This window comes from Lepidothrix coronata, unplaced genomic scaffold (genome assembly GCF_001604755.1).
Source record: "Lepidothrix coronata isolate B3197 unplaced genomic scaffold, Lepidothrix_coronata-1.0 Scaffold2, whole genome shotgun sequence".
In the NCBI taxonomy this organism is placed as follows: Eukaryota; Metazoa; Chordata; class Aves; order Passeriformes; family Pipridae; genus Lepidothrix; species Lepidothrix coronata.
Window position 1 is genome coordinate 4866720 of NW_016690182.1, and position 20391 is coordinate 4887110.

The window sequence follows — 20391 nt, forward strand, 5'->3', positions numbered from 1 at the left end:
CACTGGAGCATTTGAAAGCACTTTGAGCTGACAGTTTATCTCCATTGACTCCAGGCTGGTGGTGGGCTTGCAAAAACTAGTTTATAAGTTCAACATCACTGTTAGCAAAGTGGGTTCCCCCAGTGATTAGACTGTCTAAATTCTGCAATGGAAGCAGAGGTCAGGTTTGAATGAAATATATTCAACAGTATTATTTGCATCATCCACGTAACTTGTTCACTGTGCATTACTAGTGACCTATTTGCTTCTCCATAGATTTAAGAAAGGTGTGTATATATGTGTGTGTATATATATATATATATGGCATCAATGTGTTTGCTATTTCTTTTTATTGTACCCTTCACCTTGAAATATTTGTGCCTAACATGCTAACCTGCTGGAAATGAATAACTTACTTCACAGTGAACAAGGTGAGTAGGGCTGTATCCAAACGCAGTCCTTGTGCATTTACTAAAAACTTGATCTCACAAACAGAACCACTGATGCCTGTTGAGACTGGGACCTGTTACATAGGCAGGGAAGTACAACTCAGCATGTATTTGTTTGTTTCAAGTGTGAAAATTTCCGGGCTAGTAAGGACGTGTACCACAGCAGTTCACTGTCAGACATGGTGACAGCACCACTCAGCCCTGTGCAGGATGACGTGTTCTGGAGCGTGAGTCAAAACGAAGAGCAGCCCCCAAAGGTATGTGGAAATCGGGGTGTTTTACACTGTCAGTGTTGTGGGTTTATGTGTACATGTATAGTATCTGCAGGATCTGTGAATGCAGATACACCTCTTTTGTTAGACCAGGTATTTGTAGCTGCCCTTTCTCTGAAAAATCTGGCCTGTCGCAGAAAAGCTCATTAGTTTGTATGATGGAGGTGATGGTGTATTTCTAACAGAACTTCTGAAAACAGGTACAAGAATATTTGAGTGAGGATGTGTTTGTGCATTTGTGTGTCCATATTATTACTTTGTACTTGGGGGATGTGTGTGTCTCTCACTCCCCAGCCTGTGGTAGCAACAGAAGGTAACCCACCACCTGGGGAAAGCTGCATTCAGTGACTGCAGATGCATTTCACTGTCTGCCTTAAGTATTGACCAAGAGTGCTGCTGCCTCTAAGGAAAGGTTCAAACCTCTGTCTGTCTGCACCCTCATAGACTGCACAGGCTTGGAGCAAACTGGAAGCACCTCCTGCTGACTTGCAGCTTCCAGTGCTGATACCATGGAAGACCTCTCCACCAATCCCACGGAAGCATTATTCATTTTTGTTGGTTAGGCTTAGTTTTTCATTGATACAGGGTAAGCATTAGGTTTAATAACTGAATCTAAAATATCAGTAGTGACCTTAAAACGTTTGATTAAATCCTTAAGGTTCCAGAAAGGACAACCTCGAAATTTTACAGCAGGGACCAGCCTGGCCATCAGAGATGCCTTTCAAGGTAAGCTCTTAAGTGTTTTATGCTTATACTAATGCTTCTTTATTGTCAATAGGAAAACTAAAGCAAATTTATTAAAATAAAGCCATAATGTCAGTAGCACCAAAGTGACATGGGTTCGTTCCTCATTTCATAGCACTTACAATTATTTTGTCTTTTGAGGCAGTTTGTCCACAAAAATAGCTAACCAGACTTCCTGATCTTAAACCTCAAGGAAGTGTCTAAGCCAGCTTCCTTTCAATGATTGACATAACCAACTTAAAGAGAAACAAGCCTCTTGTGGATCTCCTTTTCATGCAAGGTAGTTCTGTCTTCTGCTGGAAAGCAGTATTTTGACATACAAGAGCTGTTCCATCTGTAACAAATCCTGCAGTGAGTTGTTTCCTTTGGCTCAGCCTGTTTGGTGTGCCTGAGTAAGTTGCAGGCCAGCTCTATATCCATTTCCCAGTTAACAGGCAGCATGTTATGCTGTCATTGGACTTGTGATTTGGTGATGCTGGACTTTCCCCTCACATTAGAATGAGAGTCTGTGGAAGGTGCAGGTTACCTGAGGTCCTGGCATGTCAACACTGATGATTCCAAGATGGAGTGGTGCTGGTCAGAGCTGCCTGGATGCTCTTGCAGATCCTCTGCATCAGTGTCAGTGCCATTGGTTTCAAAGGGGTGTATGGATGCATTGGTGAGAGAAGGTCTGGCTCTAACTCCCTGTATAGGCACTTTAATTATAGCTTGATGCTTATTTTGTCTGGTAGTAGCTTGAACAGGCTGCCTGTAGATGTATCAATTCGGGCAGTCTGCCCTTAAGGCTTGTATACTTTTTTATATCCCAGGAGAAAAGACCAAGGATGCAGAGAGCTCAGCAGTAAAGGGTAGCCCCATCTGGGTGTCTAATCAGGGAACAGAATGGCTTGGAGAGATTGGAAAGTGAAGTAGATTTAGCTGAAATAACAAAATAATGCTCAGCATTTCTGATGAGCCAAAGTAACATCATCTGAAATAGCTTTCAAGTGAAGTCAAGCCCTAAATGTTCTCCACTTGGGAATTATAGAAGGCAAAGCAGAAAAGAAATATGTAAATAATCAACAGTGTTACAAGTGAGTGGCTCCTGAGACAGGGTTTCTGGGTGAGCCACTGGCTTAAGAGCTTATTACTGTCCAACACATTCCTTTCTTCATTGATAAGTGACTGATGATGCATCTTCTAAGGAAGTAGGGGAGCAGATTTGTTTAGTTTTAAAAGACGTGAGATTTTGGAATCAGGAATGACACAGATCTGAAGAATCCAAGGGAGGCGTATGTATAGAAGGATATTTTGTATTTACTTGGGAATCTCTGTAATCTCCCAGAACGATTGCCCAGAGGAAACTGTCCTCTCCTTCATCTTGTCTCATTACTGATGGCCCTACTTGGAACAGCAATGAAGATAAATTTTTTCTTGATCAGGACTATGATATCACACTGTAACAGCAGGGAACTCAATTCAGTGGCCTCAGAGCTCTGTTCCAGTCTCTGTTCCTCCACACGACCTGGTCTGATCTGCTTTTTGTCTTTCTGTTTAGTAACACTCATCAGTCATCTCCTGTGGGACACGCTCTGAAGCTAAACAGTAGCAGCAGCACTCCTGGCAACAAGCAGTGGGAGATGGGATCTCATCAAAGCAGCTGGTCAACCTCAGGTGATTCCCAAGTCAAAGATTCATCAGTCAAAATGTACTAAACTCCTATCACATGAAATGGGCTTCTGCAGAGTGTCAAGTTCTGCATTGAAAATGGGATGTGTCGTTTTAACGATGTCTTCTGGTGAGAGGCTTTTGAAAGTCCTCTGGATTTTATGGTGCCATATTCCTAAAATATAAGCATTTCCTCTTTTGAGTCAAAAAGCGACTATGAACATATTTTCACATGGAAAATTTGAATTGCCTCATTTAAGAATCCAAAACTAAATCATTTCTGGTGCACTTACTGACACAATTGAAAGTCAGCAGAGCCAACATTCCAGACATACAGATGTAATTCAGTACTAGTGTTCACCCATTGGCAAATTCTGCATAACCATGTGCTGCTCTTTGCATTGCCCACTGATAAGATGATACAGATGAGCATTTGATATACACTAGTAGTTCTGCACTCTAATAACTGAAGGAAGCATAAGACTGTGTACAGCACCTTATGAAATATTCCTCCAATATTCCTTTATTTGCAGAAAGGTAGTGGAACTAAAAGAAAAGGGGGCAAAAGAAGTTAAAAGGAAGAGAAAACCTCATCTAATTTAACAAAGTATGGCTTTGTAAGCTCTTTTAATATCACTGGTAGTGGTGTAGAAACGCAGTGGGCTTGCTCGTGATTGTGCAGTTTTTTTGCAGTAGAGACTCTGGTTCCTGAGACGTGATCTGAGATTCTGGCAGATGGGGCCACAGAGCAGAAGTGAATAGCTTTGTTTCTCTATTGCTGTTCCTAAGGGTGTTTTCTGTGGGTCAGTTGTAGGGCAATTTTTTGTGTAGCTCCTCGCAAAGCCATGGTGTGTCACAACGCCTTGCGTCCAGGTTGACTACTATAGACTGGGAACACTGCAAATCATGCACACCCAGTTCAAAGCAGGGTGGATGCTAAAAATGTTCTGAAACCACCCCAGTGAGCTGCTGAGGTCATTTATTTTTATGTTGAGACTTACATTGTTAATTTATAAGCCCTTGATAAATGAAGAACAAATTGCTTATTTATTATGCTTACACAATCAAGCCAGTTTTGCTTTCACTAAACTACACAGAATAGGAAACTTTGCTTCAAGAGAAATCCAGAGCACACTTTAAATTCCTTGGATTATATTTCCTTTTGCTCTTATGTCATTTTGTGTTTGAATAACAGAGTTGAACAACATGCAACAGCCCAGCTCAACTTTGCAAAGTCCGCGTGATGTGTAACTCCTGTGCTATTTTGGCATGGGGAAATGAAAATCTCACCAGCAATGGAAAGAATAGAAAACCTCCTTTGTGATTTAAACTGTCTTCTTGAGTTCTTAAGTGAATTAAATTACAGCAAGTTCTGGCATATGGCATTTTCAGATAGAGTTTGTTGCTTTCCCAAACCCACAGGGATAATGAATTGGACAGGAAAAGGCTATAAATACTTTAAAGCTAATACTTCTGCTGAGTTGCTTAGGTGCTCATTGACCAGTAAGGAATTCTGATTTTTGAAAGCTTTGCAAAATCCATGAAGACATAAAACCATTGCGACAAAACTATCTAAATCACCAAATACAGATCCTAATTTGTGTGAGCTTGAACTCTTCTTCCCTTAACTTGCAAGGACTCCTGTTGGTAGCAGTGGGATAGTCATGGGAGAAGCTGCTGAACAAGGTAGACATTGAACTGGCCAGTGTGTTCCAGGGTGAGGTGAGGGTACAGCTGCTTTCTCTCCCTTCTCTCTGTACCAGGAATTGTGGTATCTGCTTTGAGTGGTAGCTGTGTGTGTGTTTGTCTTACTGGTCCCCTCACTCACTCTGCTGCACATGCATTTTTAGAAAAAAGTAAAATTTGGGGTTTTTTTTATCCCCAGGGAATCCAGGACCGGCCAAGGCAGAGAACGTTTTGTCACAGAACCACTTGCAGCTGCATAAGAAGGCTGAAAAAGTTTCTCATCCAGGCCAGATTGCAGTAGGTTCTTTTAAATCCACTGATATTTTTGATTTTTTTTTATGGTTTTCACTGAGAGTCTATCTGTGCAGACAGCTCTGCTTTTGGTGCTTCATTTTGCTGTTGCTGGTGAGTCCACCTGAGGGATGTGTGGGGCTGGATTGAGCTTTGCTGATGCAGTAACGTGTCCATCAGCTCCCGGTCCAGGTCTGACTTGTGTCCAGCTCAGATCCTCAGCAGAGTGTTCAGTTTTCCTGCACCTTTCTGATCCTAAGTCTTTAGAAAGGAAGGGAATGTCTTTATTATTTCAGGAAGCCATTGACCTGTTTTCTTGCAATACAGAAGTCAAGACCATGCTGGTCGCTTGTGTGTAGCAAGGGACAGCTACAGCTTAGCAGAGTCCCCAGCCCCTCCTGGCTTGTCAGGGACTGGAGGTTTGCAGAAGACTCTGTTTTTAGGCCATTGCCCACAGTGTGGGACACTTGTATATGAATTTCTGTGGGACTGGGGTGTCATAACTGCCCTGTGGGTGTGAGCTGTGTCTGTTTTGGTGTTGCTTTTCCAGACCAAAGGTGCTTTGTACCTTCTCTGTGCAGGCACACAGTGCTCAGGGCAGGGCCCTGCAAGCCTCAGGGTAGTCCAGGGCTGGAATGACACTGAAGCCAGTGTAATCCTTTAGTCCTGCTTCAGAACACTCCTCTTCTTGTGTGAAAAAGGAAGTACTTCTCTGCTCCTGCAAAGTGCGAGATTGAATGATTAAACATCAAAATAACATACTAACTAAAGTTAGTCACCTTTCAGCTTTTAGGAAAATTGGGTGTTTTGGCTCAGGTCACTTTTTAGTGTGAAGTACCTGCTTGTGATGGACCAACAAAAGCATCAACTTCCTAATAAAGCTTTTTTTGGTGTGGAAGTGACAATAACTGTATTTGCTGGGGCAGTAAAGTACTGCACGTGCTGTTTAGCGATGGATTCTTCAGCTGAGTTTTCTTTATTCAGAGTCCAGTCTCCTTTGCCAAGGTGAAGGACAGTGCCAACTCATTGTTAAAAGCAGCAGACTATTCCTCCTCAAGTGACGAGGTCAGCAGCAGCAGCAGCAGCAGCAGTGATGAAGATGACACGAACCACACAAGGTTGGCTTGATTTATTTTATTATTATTATTATTATTTTCTTCTTCTTTTTATTACACACTTCTAAATATGTGGGGAAAAAAGCTGGCATGCATAAATACTACCTCTCCTTTGAAGTTACTATCAGTCATTTCTGGCAGTTGTAATTAAGCAGTTTAATTGCACTGTAATGAACTCCCGGGGGTAAATGTTTGCTCCATCAGATGTGTGCAGTGTAATAGGCTTTGATGACTTGCTGCCCTGGGACAATGAGGAAATGTCTAGTTTTAACAGAATATACTGGCTAGTGCATTTACAGAGATTACTTCACATTGATCTATGTTTACATGGACTTTTTGAAAGCAAAAAGGAGAGGGAAAGAAAACTGTATGCCTTCATGCCAAATACAGGTTACAGTGAAAAAAGCAAGGCAAGTATGACCCTCATATTCACATAGTCTGTTTACTCTGGGAGAAATAATTACCACTGAAAAGCTGATTCCTTCACTAGTGCTGTTAATAAAAAGGGACAGTAGTGTTGTAAAACTTGCTGTATTTTTAATATTGACATTTTGGAAAATTGCTGTGGTTTCCAGCTGATGCTGTGACTTGTCCCAAGCTGATCTCACCCGAGCTGTGTCCTCCTGGCTTTCCAATTGCTCTTGTTGATTTTGTGACTGACATCTGGTGTTCTACCTGTCATGCAAAATGTGTATTTTGCCCAGAAGTAGTGGAGTGGGAATAGCTTGCTAGTCCAAGAGAGAAGTGAGTCAGGGGAGTAACCTGGCCAGCCCTGCTGTTAGGAACAGCAAACAGAATTATTTTTTAGTACTGATGAATGAAACTTCAGTTTAATTCAGGTTTTAAGATTTACTTTGAAGTGCATCTCAGGGCTACAGAGCTCTGGGATGGGGCTCTTGTTCATCTGACAGAATTGCACATGCAGTTTCAGGCAGAGGTGGCCAGATTTGTAGCATTGTTGTCAAGTTATTGTGTTGGCATGGTACCGGTCCTTTCCCCTGTGCAGCTCTGAAGAGGTAGAGATTTTATATGCTTCTGATTTGCATTTCTGAAGTTTATTTTGAAAGCTGAGATGAGCAGAGAGAATGGTAAAAATCTTGTAGCTTATTCAGCACACCTGAAAGAGCAATTGTTTACTGTAATGCCTTTATTTTCTTACTGATCCTCTTCCAGACCACCTTATTCTGATCTGTAAAAGGTTTTATTCACTCTAGGTCATAGAATTCATCCTAGACCTCAGAAAGACTCTACATAAAAATATGGATTTGCCTTGTAGCAATGACTTTGCTGTGTAAGTGTTGGATTGTTGTGGTCCTTGCATGCTGCAATGATCTGAAGGAGTGGTATCACTGCCTTTGGAAAGCTGCATGCGTTATTTGCATCTTGTCTGTGTGTGAGATCCACCAGCCCTCTGGAGAAATGGAACTAGCAGGGGTGCTCCCTGTCAGGTTTGCCTTTCCATGCACAGAGCCACTGCAAGAGCTCCTGTAAAATCAGAAGTATAATCTTGCTATTAAAAGAATTCCTTCATCTTGGCTAAACATCTTTTATATTAAAAGATAGATACTAGGAAATATATCCTGATTGCTACCAAGTAAATGGTGAAAAGGATAATGATGAGAGTGGAAGGAGCAGCCAGCATTGAAACTTTGCATATTGTGGACAAGTGAAGGGTATGAAGGTTTTTGCTCTCTAAAATGTGACTGTAGGATTTGAAGCCCCTTGCACTCTGTGCAAGGAAATGTTTCTGTGTGGACTTTGGCTGAGACACCTTAGGCCAAGTCTTAGTTGGCTCCAGAAAACAATCTGTGTATTCCTGTTTTTGCCTGGGCTGTGGAACAGCGTTCAGTGTCTACACTCCAGCTTTCCTGGAGGTGCCCAGTAGGACTACACTTGGGACACATGCAAGAGAAAGAGATTTTGATTCTCTTGGACTGATCCTGTTAAAGACTCTGAGAGGGCTCATTTCTGAGAAAGCCATGACTAAGTGGCTGTTTTTCACCAGTAAAACAACTTTTGGTCTTGTTTTCCTTAACAGTGAGATGAGCCAGAATTCTTTCTCACACACCCCACGTATTTGTTTTAAGGAAAAGGTGTCAGTGTATATGATTTAGCATCTTACCTGCTTGAATAGCACATCTATTCCATTGATGCCAATTTCTCCTGCTTTACTGGGAGTACTTCCTCCTCTGATGCCTGCAGTATTTACAATCCCCCTAAAACACTGAGCATCCTGGGATTCAATTGTGTAGTTCAGTTTTTTCTCTCTGCTCTTTAAAGGCTGTTTCCTACCAACATTTGGACTAAGTGGGTTCAGGTGTGTGCTTGGCTAGGAATTGCTTTCTCCTCTACTAAGTGGGAGGTTGACATTATTTAAGATAAGCTACTGCTTGCTTTCCTGATAAGAACAGGTCCTTGCATTCAGCATTGATCCTACACCATATCCTGTCATTCCTCCTAAGTTTAGTATGTAAATATTTGCCTCTCCCAAAGAAGAGGGGTCTAATTTGAGACAAAAAAAGAACAACCAACAACAAAGCACCACCCCCCCCAAACTTCTACTCTTTCATAACCATCTTAAATCAGTTGTTCTCTCACAAAACCTTCTTTGTTATCCCATTGGGCATCTTTTAAAAGAAAAAAAACACATTACTGTCTGCTACCAGTTGGCACATAGCACTGTAGAGCCCTTCACATTCTGAATCCAGTCAGTTTTATAATTACTGGAAAGGAGGCAAAAATGTAATGGGCTTAAATAGACTGCAGTAATAAAGAAATTAATATAAATAAGTAAGTGCGATAAATAAACCATGTGAGGTAGAATTGTACGGAAATGGGGCCAGAGCCTTGCTGATGGAAGTTTGAGGCAGTTCCACTTAGGTGAAAAAATTTAAAACACTAAGATACCTCAGGTTGTGCAGGAAGCAGTGGTGTGCTGGGAATTCACAACAGACACTTGCCTTATCCTCGCTCTCTTTCGTTATCAGCTTTTGGTCACTGTTGAAGATGGGATACTTGGCTGGGAGGCTTTTGGCCCCAGCCAGTCCAACAGCTCTTGTTTTTTTTGTCTGTGTGCACTTGGCAACATTTTCTGTGCTTCTTTGTACATAAGGTGAGGTTGTCTGTGTTTCAGGGACTGATGTACAGTATGGAATTCCAGCATGGTCTGTCCCAGTAGGTGCTGGCAGAGGGGTCTCTAATACCATCATATGGCAGAGCAGTGGCTCTCCTCTTCCAAGTGCAGCTGGTGCTCTCTCTGGAGAGCAGGGTGGCTCATAATTGCACTGCACAGGGCGTAGTATGAGGAGAGACAGAAGTTTTGAAGTAGGCATTTCTCAAATGACAGCGTGAGGAATCAGGTCCCACTTGCCTGGGCTATTCAGTGTCTGAAGGATGATGGGTGAAATGCAGGGAGATGAAGGGATGTTCTCTGTCGAGGTGGGGAGATCTTCTTGCTGTGTGTGAGTGGTCCTCAGGCTCGAGTCCATTCAGGCAGATCCACGGACTAATCAGCTTCCTTTTGTACAAGAACCTTTCAGTGTAACTAGTGAATGTTAATTATGCTCACTTTTGAACATGGGTATGTGTGGTTTTCTTTTTTGTTTTGGTTTTTTTTTGTTTTCTTTTTGGCTCTTTTTTTTCCCCCTGAAGTAGTTCTGTTCATTAATTAGAGTTTGTTACCAGGCAACTGCTAAGCGGCAGAATCGCAGATTTCTCAAGGACGAGAGTACCAGATGGAATTGAACTGAAACCCCAAAGCACCGTCACAGAACAGAAGGTAATTTGGCCATTTGTAAGGGGATGGGTACATTGGGGGGGGGAAGTGAGATCATTAATGTGCGTGATAAACGCTGTATCCATTACTTCTCAGCAGCATTTTCACTCTGAAGTCCTGCTCTGTTATTGCAAATTACAGCTATAAGCCTTGAAAAAAAGGTGTAGTTTCAGGTTTTGTGCTTCCTGTAAAACTGCTTACATTAAGGTACAAAATTGCAGTTCTTCTTGTCCTTGTTATTGACCTGTAGTAGTTTCTGATGACAAGATATTTTGTGAAAGTACTGGGCAAAAAGCAATACTGTTGATTATTGTTGGTGTGCATTGTTGCTATTTTTAAAAGTCTTGACTTTTTTAATTCTAGTGTAACGAGAACTACCTCCTACTACTTAAAATAGAAGAGGGGAAAAACACTTAATCTCTCCCTACTGGCTTAGCAAAAATACTTGTCTTCTCATATGTCATGTTGTGGTTCCTTCCAGCTGTAGTTTCTAGTAGGGGCTTCCAGTCATGTGGATTTTCCCCCTTGATAAATATTAGCACAGAAAAGATGAAGAGAAGCAAAGCAGAACAATGTTCTTTGTGGTTGAAAACAGAAAAAAATTACAGTAATAAGACTTGTACTTGGCGTCAGAGCACTTCTCACATATTACTGAGTGTACTCTCACCTCACAGATAGGAAAAATGAATTGCTGTGAAGCTGGTGTTTTCCCCAGAGCTGCTGGTATGAGCTGTGGAAGATCTAGGAACTAAAAGGAGTTTTCTTTACCTGTGGTGTGATTTCCAGGCTTCAGGCCAGCATGGTGTCCTTCCTGACTGGGGAAGGAGTTCCACACGGCCTTTGTCCCACCATCCTTGAGGAAAAAAGACCCTGCTTTGGAGAAAGAATTATAAACAGGGCCTAAACCAGTATTTCTCTTGTGGCAAAACAAGCCCAGTATTTTCCCTTTCCCCTGATATTCAGGTATTGGAAATAGGCTGCTTGAGGGAAAGGAGAAGGATGGAACCTTTGAGGGCCACTTAGGATGAGGGAGAATGGAAAAGAGTTGAGATCACGTTTTCTGGAGGGTTTGGAGAGAACAGTGGGGGAGGGAGAACAGGCAGATGACTGATGCCTCTCCTCATAAATCTCTCTGATGCCTTCCAGTCTTCTGCCTCCCTCTCATGGAGCCTTCTATCCATTCCTCCTTTTTCACCAGCCACAGCCATCATGACTCTCCTTGACTTCTCCAATATCCCTTTCCCTGGCCCATCAGCCTGAACTGCTTTGAAGTGGTTTAGGGTGTACCAAACTGCCCTTATGATTCAAATGGGGTTTTGGTTTGGTTCAGTTCAGCTGAATGTGACTGAAAACTGAACAAAAAAGCCCTATACTGGCTTGGTTCCCTAATCTCAAATCTGACTTCCATGTTTTGGTTTCACTTTTTATGTCTAACTTAAAATGTAAAATACTTAGAGCATCAACTTGATTTCTAGTTAATTACTTGACTTCTAAAAGGCAAATGTCTTTTATTTAGAATTATCTTCTTTTTTTTCCCCCTATTTTGGCCGGCATTCAAAAAAGATTATTTGATTTCAGTCAGTTGTTTATCAAAGTCAGTACACAGCACAGACTTCATTTTGAGTTCAACCAGCCAGAAGCTGCTTGAGTTGGCTGGTGCTTTTTGCTTTTGGTGAAATTCAGGAGGAATTTTCTAGTGTAGCACTTGGCTCCCATCACTCCTTATGTTCTGGTGCCAGTGGTGGTCAGGTACCCTGACGGATCCCTCTGCACTGCCCTCCCCATCTGGGACACCTCTTGCTTTACACATCCAGTCTTCCTCTGAACACTTCAGCCCATCTGTTCCCAGAAACTGACTTCTGACTCCATAGATTGTGCTGTCAGGGACAGAGCTGGTGCGGTACTTATGTAATTTACAAGTATTTCCATGAAGCTGGTGGGATAGTGTTAGGAGGTCTGCAGAACCAAATATCAGTTTACTGGAAATGCTGATGCTGATCCCACTGAATACTGTCTCTCTGGAGTAATATCCTAATTCAGTAAATGGAAAGTAGAAATGAAATGAATGGTGAGGGGTTTTGAACTAAATGCAGGTCCTGAATTAAGTACCTGCTTCTGTCTGTGGTACACAGAGGTCAGATCTGTAATGTCAGAGCGAGTCATCCGACTTCATGTCTCCGAGGATGAAGTTGCTTCTTTTCCTGTGGTTGAGGTAATATAGATGAAGAATATTTGTGGAGCACTTCAGAAGTGGAAGCCAAAGTTGTGATCTCAGGTGTTTGCCATGCTCTTTTGTATTTAATTTTTTAATTTAATCTTTCCTTAGAGTTTTTCTTTATAGGGTGCCTCACACAGAGCACCCCTCCCTGTATGCTCATTATTTTTCATCCTAATTAACAGGAGTTGCAGAGTGCATTGGAAATATGCTAAATGAGGAGTTTAACTGTGTGTTCTTGTGCAGGACCAGATTTTAGGGAAACAGATTTCTAACACCCAAGAAGGCCTTTGGAGCGTAAACAACCAGAACTATCTCCTGCCAGATCTCCTCCAGCAAAGCCAAATCACAGACTCCTCTGTGAACCCGCCACAAGTGCCACTGACTTGCCAGGAACCTCAGAACAAACCTCTGAACAAGGTAAGAGATAAATTAGATTGAATTATTACCCTCTGCTCCTCCACCTGCCCTATCAGCACTGCAGCACTCTGGTGTGCCTCTGCTCCTTGTCCCTGGCTTTCTCCCACCCAAGCATCACGTGGGGAGCACAGGGGCCAGGGCAGCAAGTCTTGGCAGCCCAGAGAGGCTCTAACACAACTGTGAGCAGGCTCCAGGGGAGAAGTGTGGCACTGGAAGCAGGTAACAGCTCTGTCAAGAGTTCTGCCTGAAGCAGCCCTTGTTTTTCATTGCAGAGCCCCTGTGCTGAAAGCCCACCTCCCAAGAGCAGTACATCGTCCACGACGTCATTTACGTCATTCATAGATCCCAGACTCCTGCCAATCACCCCTCCCACCAGTCCAGTAGGACCTTCCTGTAGTTCTCGTGAGTATGCTTTACCTTTGCATTAAATGCCACTCCTGGTCTTCTCTTTTTTATGTCAGGAGTAGGGAGGGCCTATTGCTTGGAAATGGAAACTGTGAGTAAAATCTCCTGAAACTGAAGCTTCACATTACTATGAATTTTCATTGTACTGCTTCTGCTTTTCTTCCAGGTGTGGCTTGCTCTACTCTGCTGCTCTGTTATCACAGTGCTTTCTCAGGAATGTCTGAGGAATTTTCCAGATTTTTTTTTTCTTCTGACTGTGTAATGCTCTTAAGTTGTTTTCTCACTCCTCTGGAGCTTCTTTCATTTTGCCACAAACAGGTCAAATATGAGCTGTAGCCACTCACATTTTTCATGATTGCATATGTCTTTCATTCTAGCATCTAGTGCCAAACCTGAGCCTGTCAGGAGGGAAAATGCAAGGAAGGGCTCTGTTGTCAATGTCAACCCAACAAATATCCGCCCACAGAGTGACAGCCCCGAAATTCGTAAATACAAGAAGAAATTCAACTCAGAGGTCCTTTGTGCTGCTTTGTGGGGTAAGCTTGAGAGGACTTGGACATGTGTTTGGAGGGAAGGCAGCAGCAGGGGAGGCTGGCAGGGTATGCCAGGCAGATTTCACAGTTGTATTGCACCTCTCCTGGCAGGGGGTCCTGGAGTGCGTCCCTGCGCAGATACCTGTGTCACTCGCGTGGCACTGCCATCCTGGTATGAGATGGCAAACACATGATTTACAGTGGCAAAGGATTTTTGTGCATCAGAATGAGAAAATGTTTTGATTGAGCACCAAACTGAAACCATGCTCATTGGAAGAGCCAAAAGTTGCAACCGTTTTAGCGGCTTAGGCGGCTCATGACAATTGCTCTTGACTGAGCTGCATGTGAGTACAACTGATCACACTGAGCCCTGACCCAGTGGAAATAATCCAAACTGGAAGCCTTTTACTGTCACTGTGTTAGGTATTCCAAGAATCTCAAGCAGGTTAGGCATCAGTCTTTCCAAAAGCTTGGCTTAGTTCCTGCTGTCAGTGTTTATTCAGAACCTCACTGAATCATGTAAATTTACACACTTTTTACAGGATCCATTTCACGTGGTGTAAAATCAAGAAGAGTGTAGTCAGACCACGTTTCAACAACCATAGACCTTGTCCCAGTTGCACACTAGCTGAGCTCTTGAGCTGTTTTGACCGTCTTTCTACTTCAAAAGAACAGGCATATTCTGTGGGACTCACCCAGACATTTACTCCTCACTTTTTGAGCCTGGAATGGCAGATGAATAAAGTAGATGAAACATTATCCAAAGCGAGTATAGATTTCCAGTTTATAGGTTCACAGATTTTGTGTAATATGTGTTAGCAGGAATCCAAGATTTTAAATTAAGTACAGAGCTGTGTGGCAAGGTCTGTAATTAAGTGTGCATTGAGGCTGAAGAGCACCAGGTACTCAACAGAGCACTGGCAGTGGAGGAGGGTGCTTGTTACAGCAGGGTACCTTATGTCGTGTCTTTAGAACTTGCTGATTAGGAAACTTAGCTGTCATTCCAGCTGAACATAATTTTTGACATCCTCTGATGTCAGCAACCCGCTGGAGCCTTCGCTTCCTTAGTAGCACTTGGATTTCAGATGGATTCACTCCTTTAATTTAGCATTTGAATGCATTCTTCCCAAAACCCAGCCTGTTTTCAGACAAACGCTGCACCTCCTTGTAACAGCAGCGCTTCTTCCCACAGGTTTGGTGCCCCTGTGCTGTGAGTGTTGTATTTGGAAAAAGAGTGTTTGGGGGGAATTTTTTGTTTAGTTTTTTTGTCTTAATTTGTAGGGACCCTTCAATCGCTTAGTTGGATCCCCTGTGTCAGTAGTATAGTGGTGCTGGACTGAGACTTCTGCACTGCTCACAGACACTTTCCAATATATCCTGAGAAGTTCGAGTTCACAAAACATTTTTCCTTTTTGTTTAAATCAACATTGACTTCAGTAGAACTATTCAACCTTCAAGTTCCATGGGTATATAAGTGTTCTGCTGGGTAAAAACTGTAATGGTGAGATCTGTTTTTCTGGGAGGTCATCCACAGAGCAACAGAGAAATTATCGGGTACCATTAAGTGAGACTAAATAAGAATCAGTTTGCAAAACAGTGAACACTCGGTGGCCTCTGAATCATTAGGTGACTTATGCAGGTTTTTTTTCATGTATCAACAGGAGTAAATTTACTGGTGGGAACAGAGAATGGATTGTGGCTGCTGGACAGAAGTGGGCAAGGAAGAGTTTATACATTGATTACAAGGAGACGATTCCAGCAAATGGATGTTTTGGAAGGACTCAATGTGCTAATTACTATATCAGGTTAGTTCAGTGTCTAAAAGTATCTGACCTGCATTCGAGTTGGAAGCAATTAAAAAGAAGAATTAGGTTATAAACTAGGTTGAGGAATTTCCTCTTTCAGAAAATCACAGGACAGTTATTCTTGTTAATAGGAAAACTCTCCTGAATTTTTAACATTTACACTCTCATTCCAGAGAGGCTTTGGAACAATTCATTACTTGGTTAATGTGCAAAATGGTTTGTGGGAAGTACGAAGTGTTTCATTCCTAAAATGGACTGATTCTCAGCAAGTTATAGTTTGTCACTCAGCTTGTTTCTGTGGTGAGTGACCATCTAGGTGCAATTCTGTTAACATATCATTAAATAACCTGTGTCCAACAAGATGAATGAACAGTAACATAAGAGTGATCTGTATTGTGAAAGCATCAGTAACATTAAGTGCAGGTCTTCAACCTCTGCTGCAAACAGCTTAGACTCTGCCCTTATTCCCCATGGATGAGAGTGGCCTCAAAGGATGCATAGCACATACCAAGGTAGAGGTGTGTAGGTCCAGCAAGGAATGGCAGTTCCTTGTCTCCAGTCCAGACTCACCGTGGTGGGCAACAGCGTGAGCTGTTTGTCCCACATTGCCAGGTCTAGCTGATGATGTGACATAGTCCTTCTCTTCAGACTAACCTGTGGTCACAGGCTGCTGTTGACAATACGGATTTATGAACTAAAGCAACAGAAAGACTGATTGAGATGAAAGATGACAAAATAATTCTCACCTGGAAAGCCATCTAAAAGAAAAATAGCTGCTTGTAATGAAGATTGTCATTTAATTAGAACTAAATTAATCACTTTTTCAAAATGGCCATTGTAGGACATGCCTGTGTTCCAGAGTAAATGCCAGGTAGTGTGATTGTTTCTGATAATACTCGTGTCTGTAGAGACTTGTTCTTTGGCCTGAGGGAGGAATTTTAGTCAGGTGTGAAAATCTTGAATAACAAGGTAAGTGCACGTGCCATAGGACTGCTCATGTGCCAGTTCCCCCCCGTGTGCCCCCATCACACAGAGCTTTCTTCTTATGCCACTGGACTGTTCTCTCACCTTGGTAAGGCACAAAGACCTGCTGCACTCAAGGTCACAAAACTCTGGCAGTTTGTAAGTGGGGAAGAGTTTGTGTTTCAGAGAGTTAAAGCAATCTGTCTCTTTTTGCAAACCCTAGGGAAGAAGAATAAGTTGAGGGTGTATTACTTGTCATGGCTGAGAAATAAAATTTTGCGCAATGATCCAGAGGTGGAGAANGGCTGGGTGTCCGTGGGTGACCTGGAAGGCTGTGTGCACTACAAAGTTGGTAAGGATTTCCTGTTTTTAACTTGGAGAGGTACTTAATCATCCTCTTTTTGCATCTTGTGAGAGCAGCATTTTTGTTCAGCATTGTTTCAGGATTGTATTGCTCTGAATATCTCTTGAGTTCTTTCAAGCCTCCTTGTTTTACATGGCAGGTGCTTTGGTCCCTGTCATTCCAGGTAGCAGCTCTTTTTGCAGCAGATATCAGATGATGTTATGGCTGTTTCCTGTGATGGCTGAAAGGAGGGAGTGCCAGCCACGGTCTGTGGTTAGTCAGTGGCTTAGTTGTTCTGTAGTTACTTAAGGTTTTAATTAGACTGATTTTTTTTCCACTTCTGTGCTGTTCAGCTTCCCTCCTGCCCCTGAGTAATTGCTAAGAAACTGGACCTATTTAAAGTCCTAGTGAATTGTATTTATAGGATGTCCTTAGGTAGATCAGACTGCATGTGCTACAGCTCATCCCTTTCTCTAGGTCATGAAAGACCCAAATATACCTTTGTTTAAACTTACACACTGGAAATGATCCATCTGGCTTTTCTTTGGCTCTCAGGCAGCTCATTCTTGAAGAATGAGCATCAGTGTTGTGATAGTTTCTGTCACTTAACTGTGTGAGAGGGTGTGAACTATGATGCAAGTCTTGCTGTGGTGAAGGGTAGTATATGACAGTGACACATTCTTCAAAGTCAAACAGAGCTGTGCTACAGAGGAGTGCAGGAAATGTGAGCTAGCTGGCTCTCCTGGCTTTAAAAGAGGCAGGGATTAAACCCAGGAGAGAATGTGAAACAGATGTGTGTTGTTACTTTAGTTGTGATTACAGCTAAGCACTCGCATATTCCACTTCAGTTGGTCATCATTGGGTTTGCTGTGTTATTAAAAATAAAGCACAAACCAAAATACTTATCCTAAAATTAGGCAAGCATGTGGTAGGACCTTCTGTGTTTACATATGACAAGCCAGACTTAGTTTTTTGACAGCACAACTGCTGCTGTTTTTCTCTTGGTGAATCTTCTTGTATCTTGACCTTTGGCTTTATAGCCATTTTTCCAGGTAAAAGAGGAAAAGAATGTGCTGGTTTGTATTTTGGTGGAGTTTGCTGGGTTTTTTTGTTTTCTGCCTATGTGAGATAACATCCTGCTTCCAAAGCAAATGCTTGTCTCTGTACACTGTGTTTTTACTCTGCCAAAGAAACCTTAATTTTCAATGCACAGTTCTTCATTTATTCTTGATGGGCCCAACATGACCTTAATTGTGGAGAAATTGCTCATCTCGTAAATGCTTACTCATGTCAGAAAGCTGGGAGTCCTTCGCCCACACTGGCAAATGGGGATTTAACCCCACAGATGAACAGTGAAATGAAAATTCATCCTGTAGAGTCTTACAGAATTGTTCAGCCGGCAACCACCAGTCCTCCAACATTAGCTTATTTCTAACGAGCTGTTGGGGTGTGTTCACACTTAAAAAATCGAATAGGTTGGCTTAGATGCAGGGTCAAGACCTTTTTTTTCCTGAGTGGTAAGATTTATTATTATTTTTTGATTGCTATATGAAAAGCAATATATAAATGTTGTTAACAGTCATTTGGCTTTACTGAAAATAAATGAACTATAGGTTTCCAGTCAAGGTATTGTCACTGGTGGTATTAAACATTGATGTCCTGAATGCATTAGTCTCCCTTGCTGGATAATGTCTACCTCTACAAGTAATCCATTGAAATTATTTCATGTGATGAGATGGCCTTTGATTTAAGTGTCTGTCTGGTACCTAAGGAATTGTTCTTCTTGTATTACAGTAAAATATGAGAGAATAAAATTCCTCGTAATTGCTTTGAAAAACTCAGTGGAGGTTTATGCTTGGGCTCCAAAGCCTTATCACAAATTCATGGCTTTTAAGGTACGTGAAAATCCCTTTGGTTCAGATGTGTCAGTATCTCTCGCTGTTTCTCATCTGCTCTTTGCTTTCGGGGTTTTTTTGTTTGTTTTGTTTTGTATAACATTTATTCGAGTTAAAGATAAAATCAGTATTCTTCTAAAGAAAGTGTAGCTCATTTGACATACATTGGAGATGGCAGGCATAAAACTGTCACGATTGTTAGACGTGAGTAACTTGTTTGTCTCTATCCCAGCCAAATGCAGCACGTGTGCTGTGCCAAAATGTACATTTGAATTCACAGAGCTGATGCTGATTTCCCTCAGAAGGGGATGAAACTGAACACAAATGGTACTCAACCTAATTTTTGCCTAGTCCATTTCTAGAATCTGAATTTCTACAAGTGAACTATCAAACTGTCCTTGCAACTCAGTGGATGATGGATACTCAGCTCCTTAAATATAACCTACTATTTAACAAAAATAGCTAACTTCTGAGTTTTGAGAATTCTTAAGATTGTATATGTTGATCTGTAAACCAGCAGGTTTATTTTGTTATATTTTATGTTTTTCTTTTTTCCAGTCCTTTACCTCACTTCATCACAAACCACTATCAGTTGACCTGACTGTTGAAAATGGGCAGAGATTGAAGGTTATATATGGGTCACTAGTGGGCTTTCACGCTATTGATGTGGACTCTGGATCTGTGTATGACCTGTATCTTCCAACACACGTAAGATAATCCAAAACCCAACATTATTGCCTTTTTCTTTGGGCTGTATATTGATGATGATCAGGTTAAGAGTTGTGCTGTTTTTCAAAAGACAGGATAAGAGAATAATTATTTATGACAGCTAATAGAAAACCAATTTTCTCGTACTTCTATAACACTGAAGTCCTGTTAAAATGCTTTTATCACATTTAGGATATCAATTTTAATAGTTTAATATCAGAAAGCCTATTGTATGGACACTACTATTTCTAATCGATTTGTCCTGGAAATTGAGGACTTAACAGTCAAAGACACAATAATATCTACATGAATTTAGCTGACTTTTACAATCTGCCACTGTGCAGACTTTGCAAAAACCCAACTTTGGATTAAATAAATTTGTGGATCTTCTTACCATTCAATTGCCTGTTAAATCAGTCTGTAAATTCAGAAGAGGCTTTACATTTTCCTCTAGACTTTCTCGTTAGATTGTCGAGAAGTTGGCATGAAAATGTTGATTTGAGGTTGATGTGTACAAATTGATTGCATTGTGTTTCTGTTGGAGGTGATGGTGATCACTAAATTACTGCTTAAACTCAAATGCAGCAAATTCCCCTGCAGAAGTGAATGACAGGGCATGGGGCTATCCAATATGAAGTCTGTGCTATGGTTTTAATGTTTTTGTTTGCTTGTTTGTTTGCTTATTTTTTCACTGTTCTAGATAGTTCTTTTCAAAAGCCAGAGAAACTTGGGGGCTTATATTCAGTAAACTGGCGGGTTCCAGACTGGCTCCAGTCTAATGGGAGGCTCCTGGCAAGGAAACTTCTGTGCACACTTGGAAACCTCCCTGAAGTCAACAGTGCTCCACAGGGGCCAAGGGTTAGCTCATCCAGGTGCCATGGCCTCCTTGCATCCCAAGGCCACGTGTCCTAAAGTTACGCTTGGGATGTCTGAAGAAATCTCATCCCAGATCTGCATGTTGCAGCGTGTGCCATGAATCCATTTATTTTTTAACTTTTCTCCACTCTCAGTCCCACGTTTTCAACTCAAATGAAAAGCCTCCTGTGCAAGCCATTTGATCACTCTGCTGCCCTGGAAGTGACAGCCTCCGTGTCCTGTCAGACCTGTGTTCCTGATGGACACAGTGTTTGAGGATGGCTGCTAAGT

At 41.9% G+C, this 20391-nt stretch overlaps 1 protein-coding gene across 2 annotated transcripts in view; it reads left to right on the forward strand.

Moving 5' to 3' along the window:
- NRK (Nik related kinase) overlaps window positions 1-20391 on the forward strand; it is a 99524-nt gene that overhangs the window by 65679 nt on the left and 13454 nt on the right. For both annotated transcript variants that reach the window (XM_017815323.1, XM_017815330.1), the window contains exons 16-28: window positions 554-685; window positions 1359-1426; window positions 2982-3097; window positions 4977-5074; window positions 6053-6186; window positions 9868-9961; window positions 12420-12593; window positions 12866-12995; window positions 13376-13534; window positions 15193-15336; window positions 16523-16651; window positions 18437-18537; window positions 19096-19245. In XM_017815323.1, the coding sequence (XP_017670812.1) occupies window positions 554-685; window positions 1359-1426; window positions 2982-3097; window positions 4977-5074; window positions 6053-6186; window positions 9868-9961; window positions 12420-12593; window positions 12866-12995; window positions 13376-13534; window positions 15193-15336; window positions 16523-16651; window positions 18437-18537; window positions 19096-19245 (1629 nt within the window). The remainder of the gene's footprint in view (window positions 1-553; window positions 686-1358; window positions 1427-2981; window positions 3098-4976; window positions 5075-6052; window positions 6187-9867; window positions 9962-12419; window positions 12594-12865; window positions 12996-13375; window positions 13535-15192; window positions 15337-16522; window positions 16652-18436; window positions 18538-19095; window positions 19246-20391) is intronic.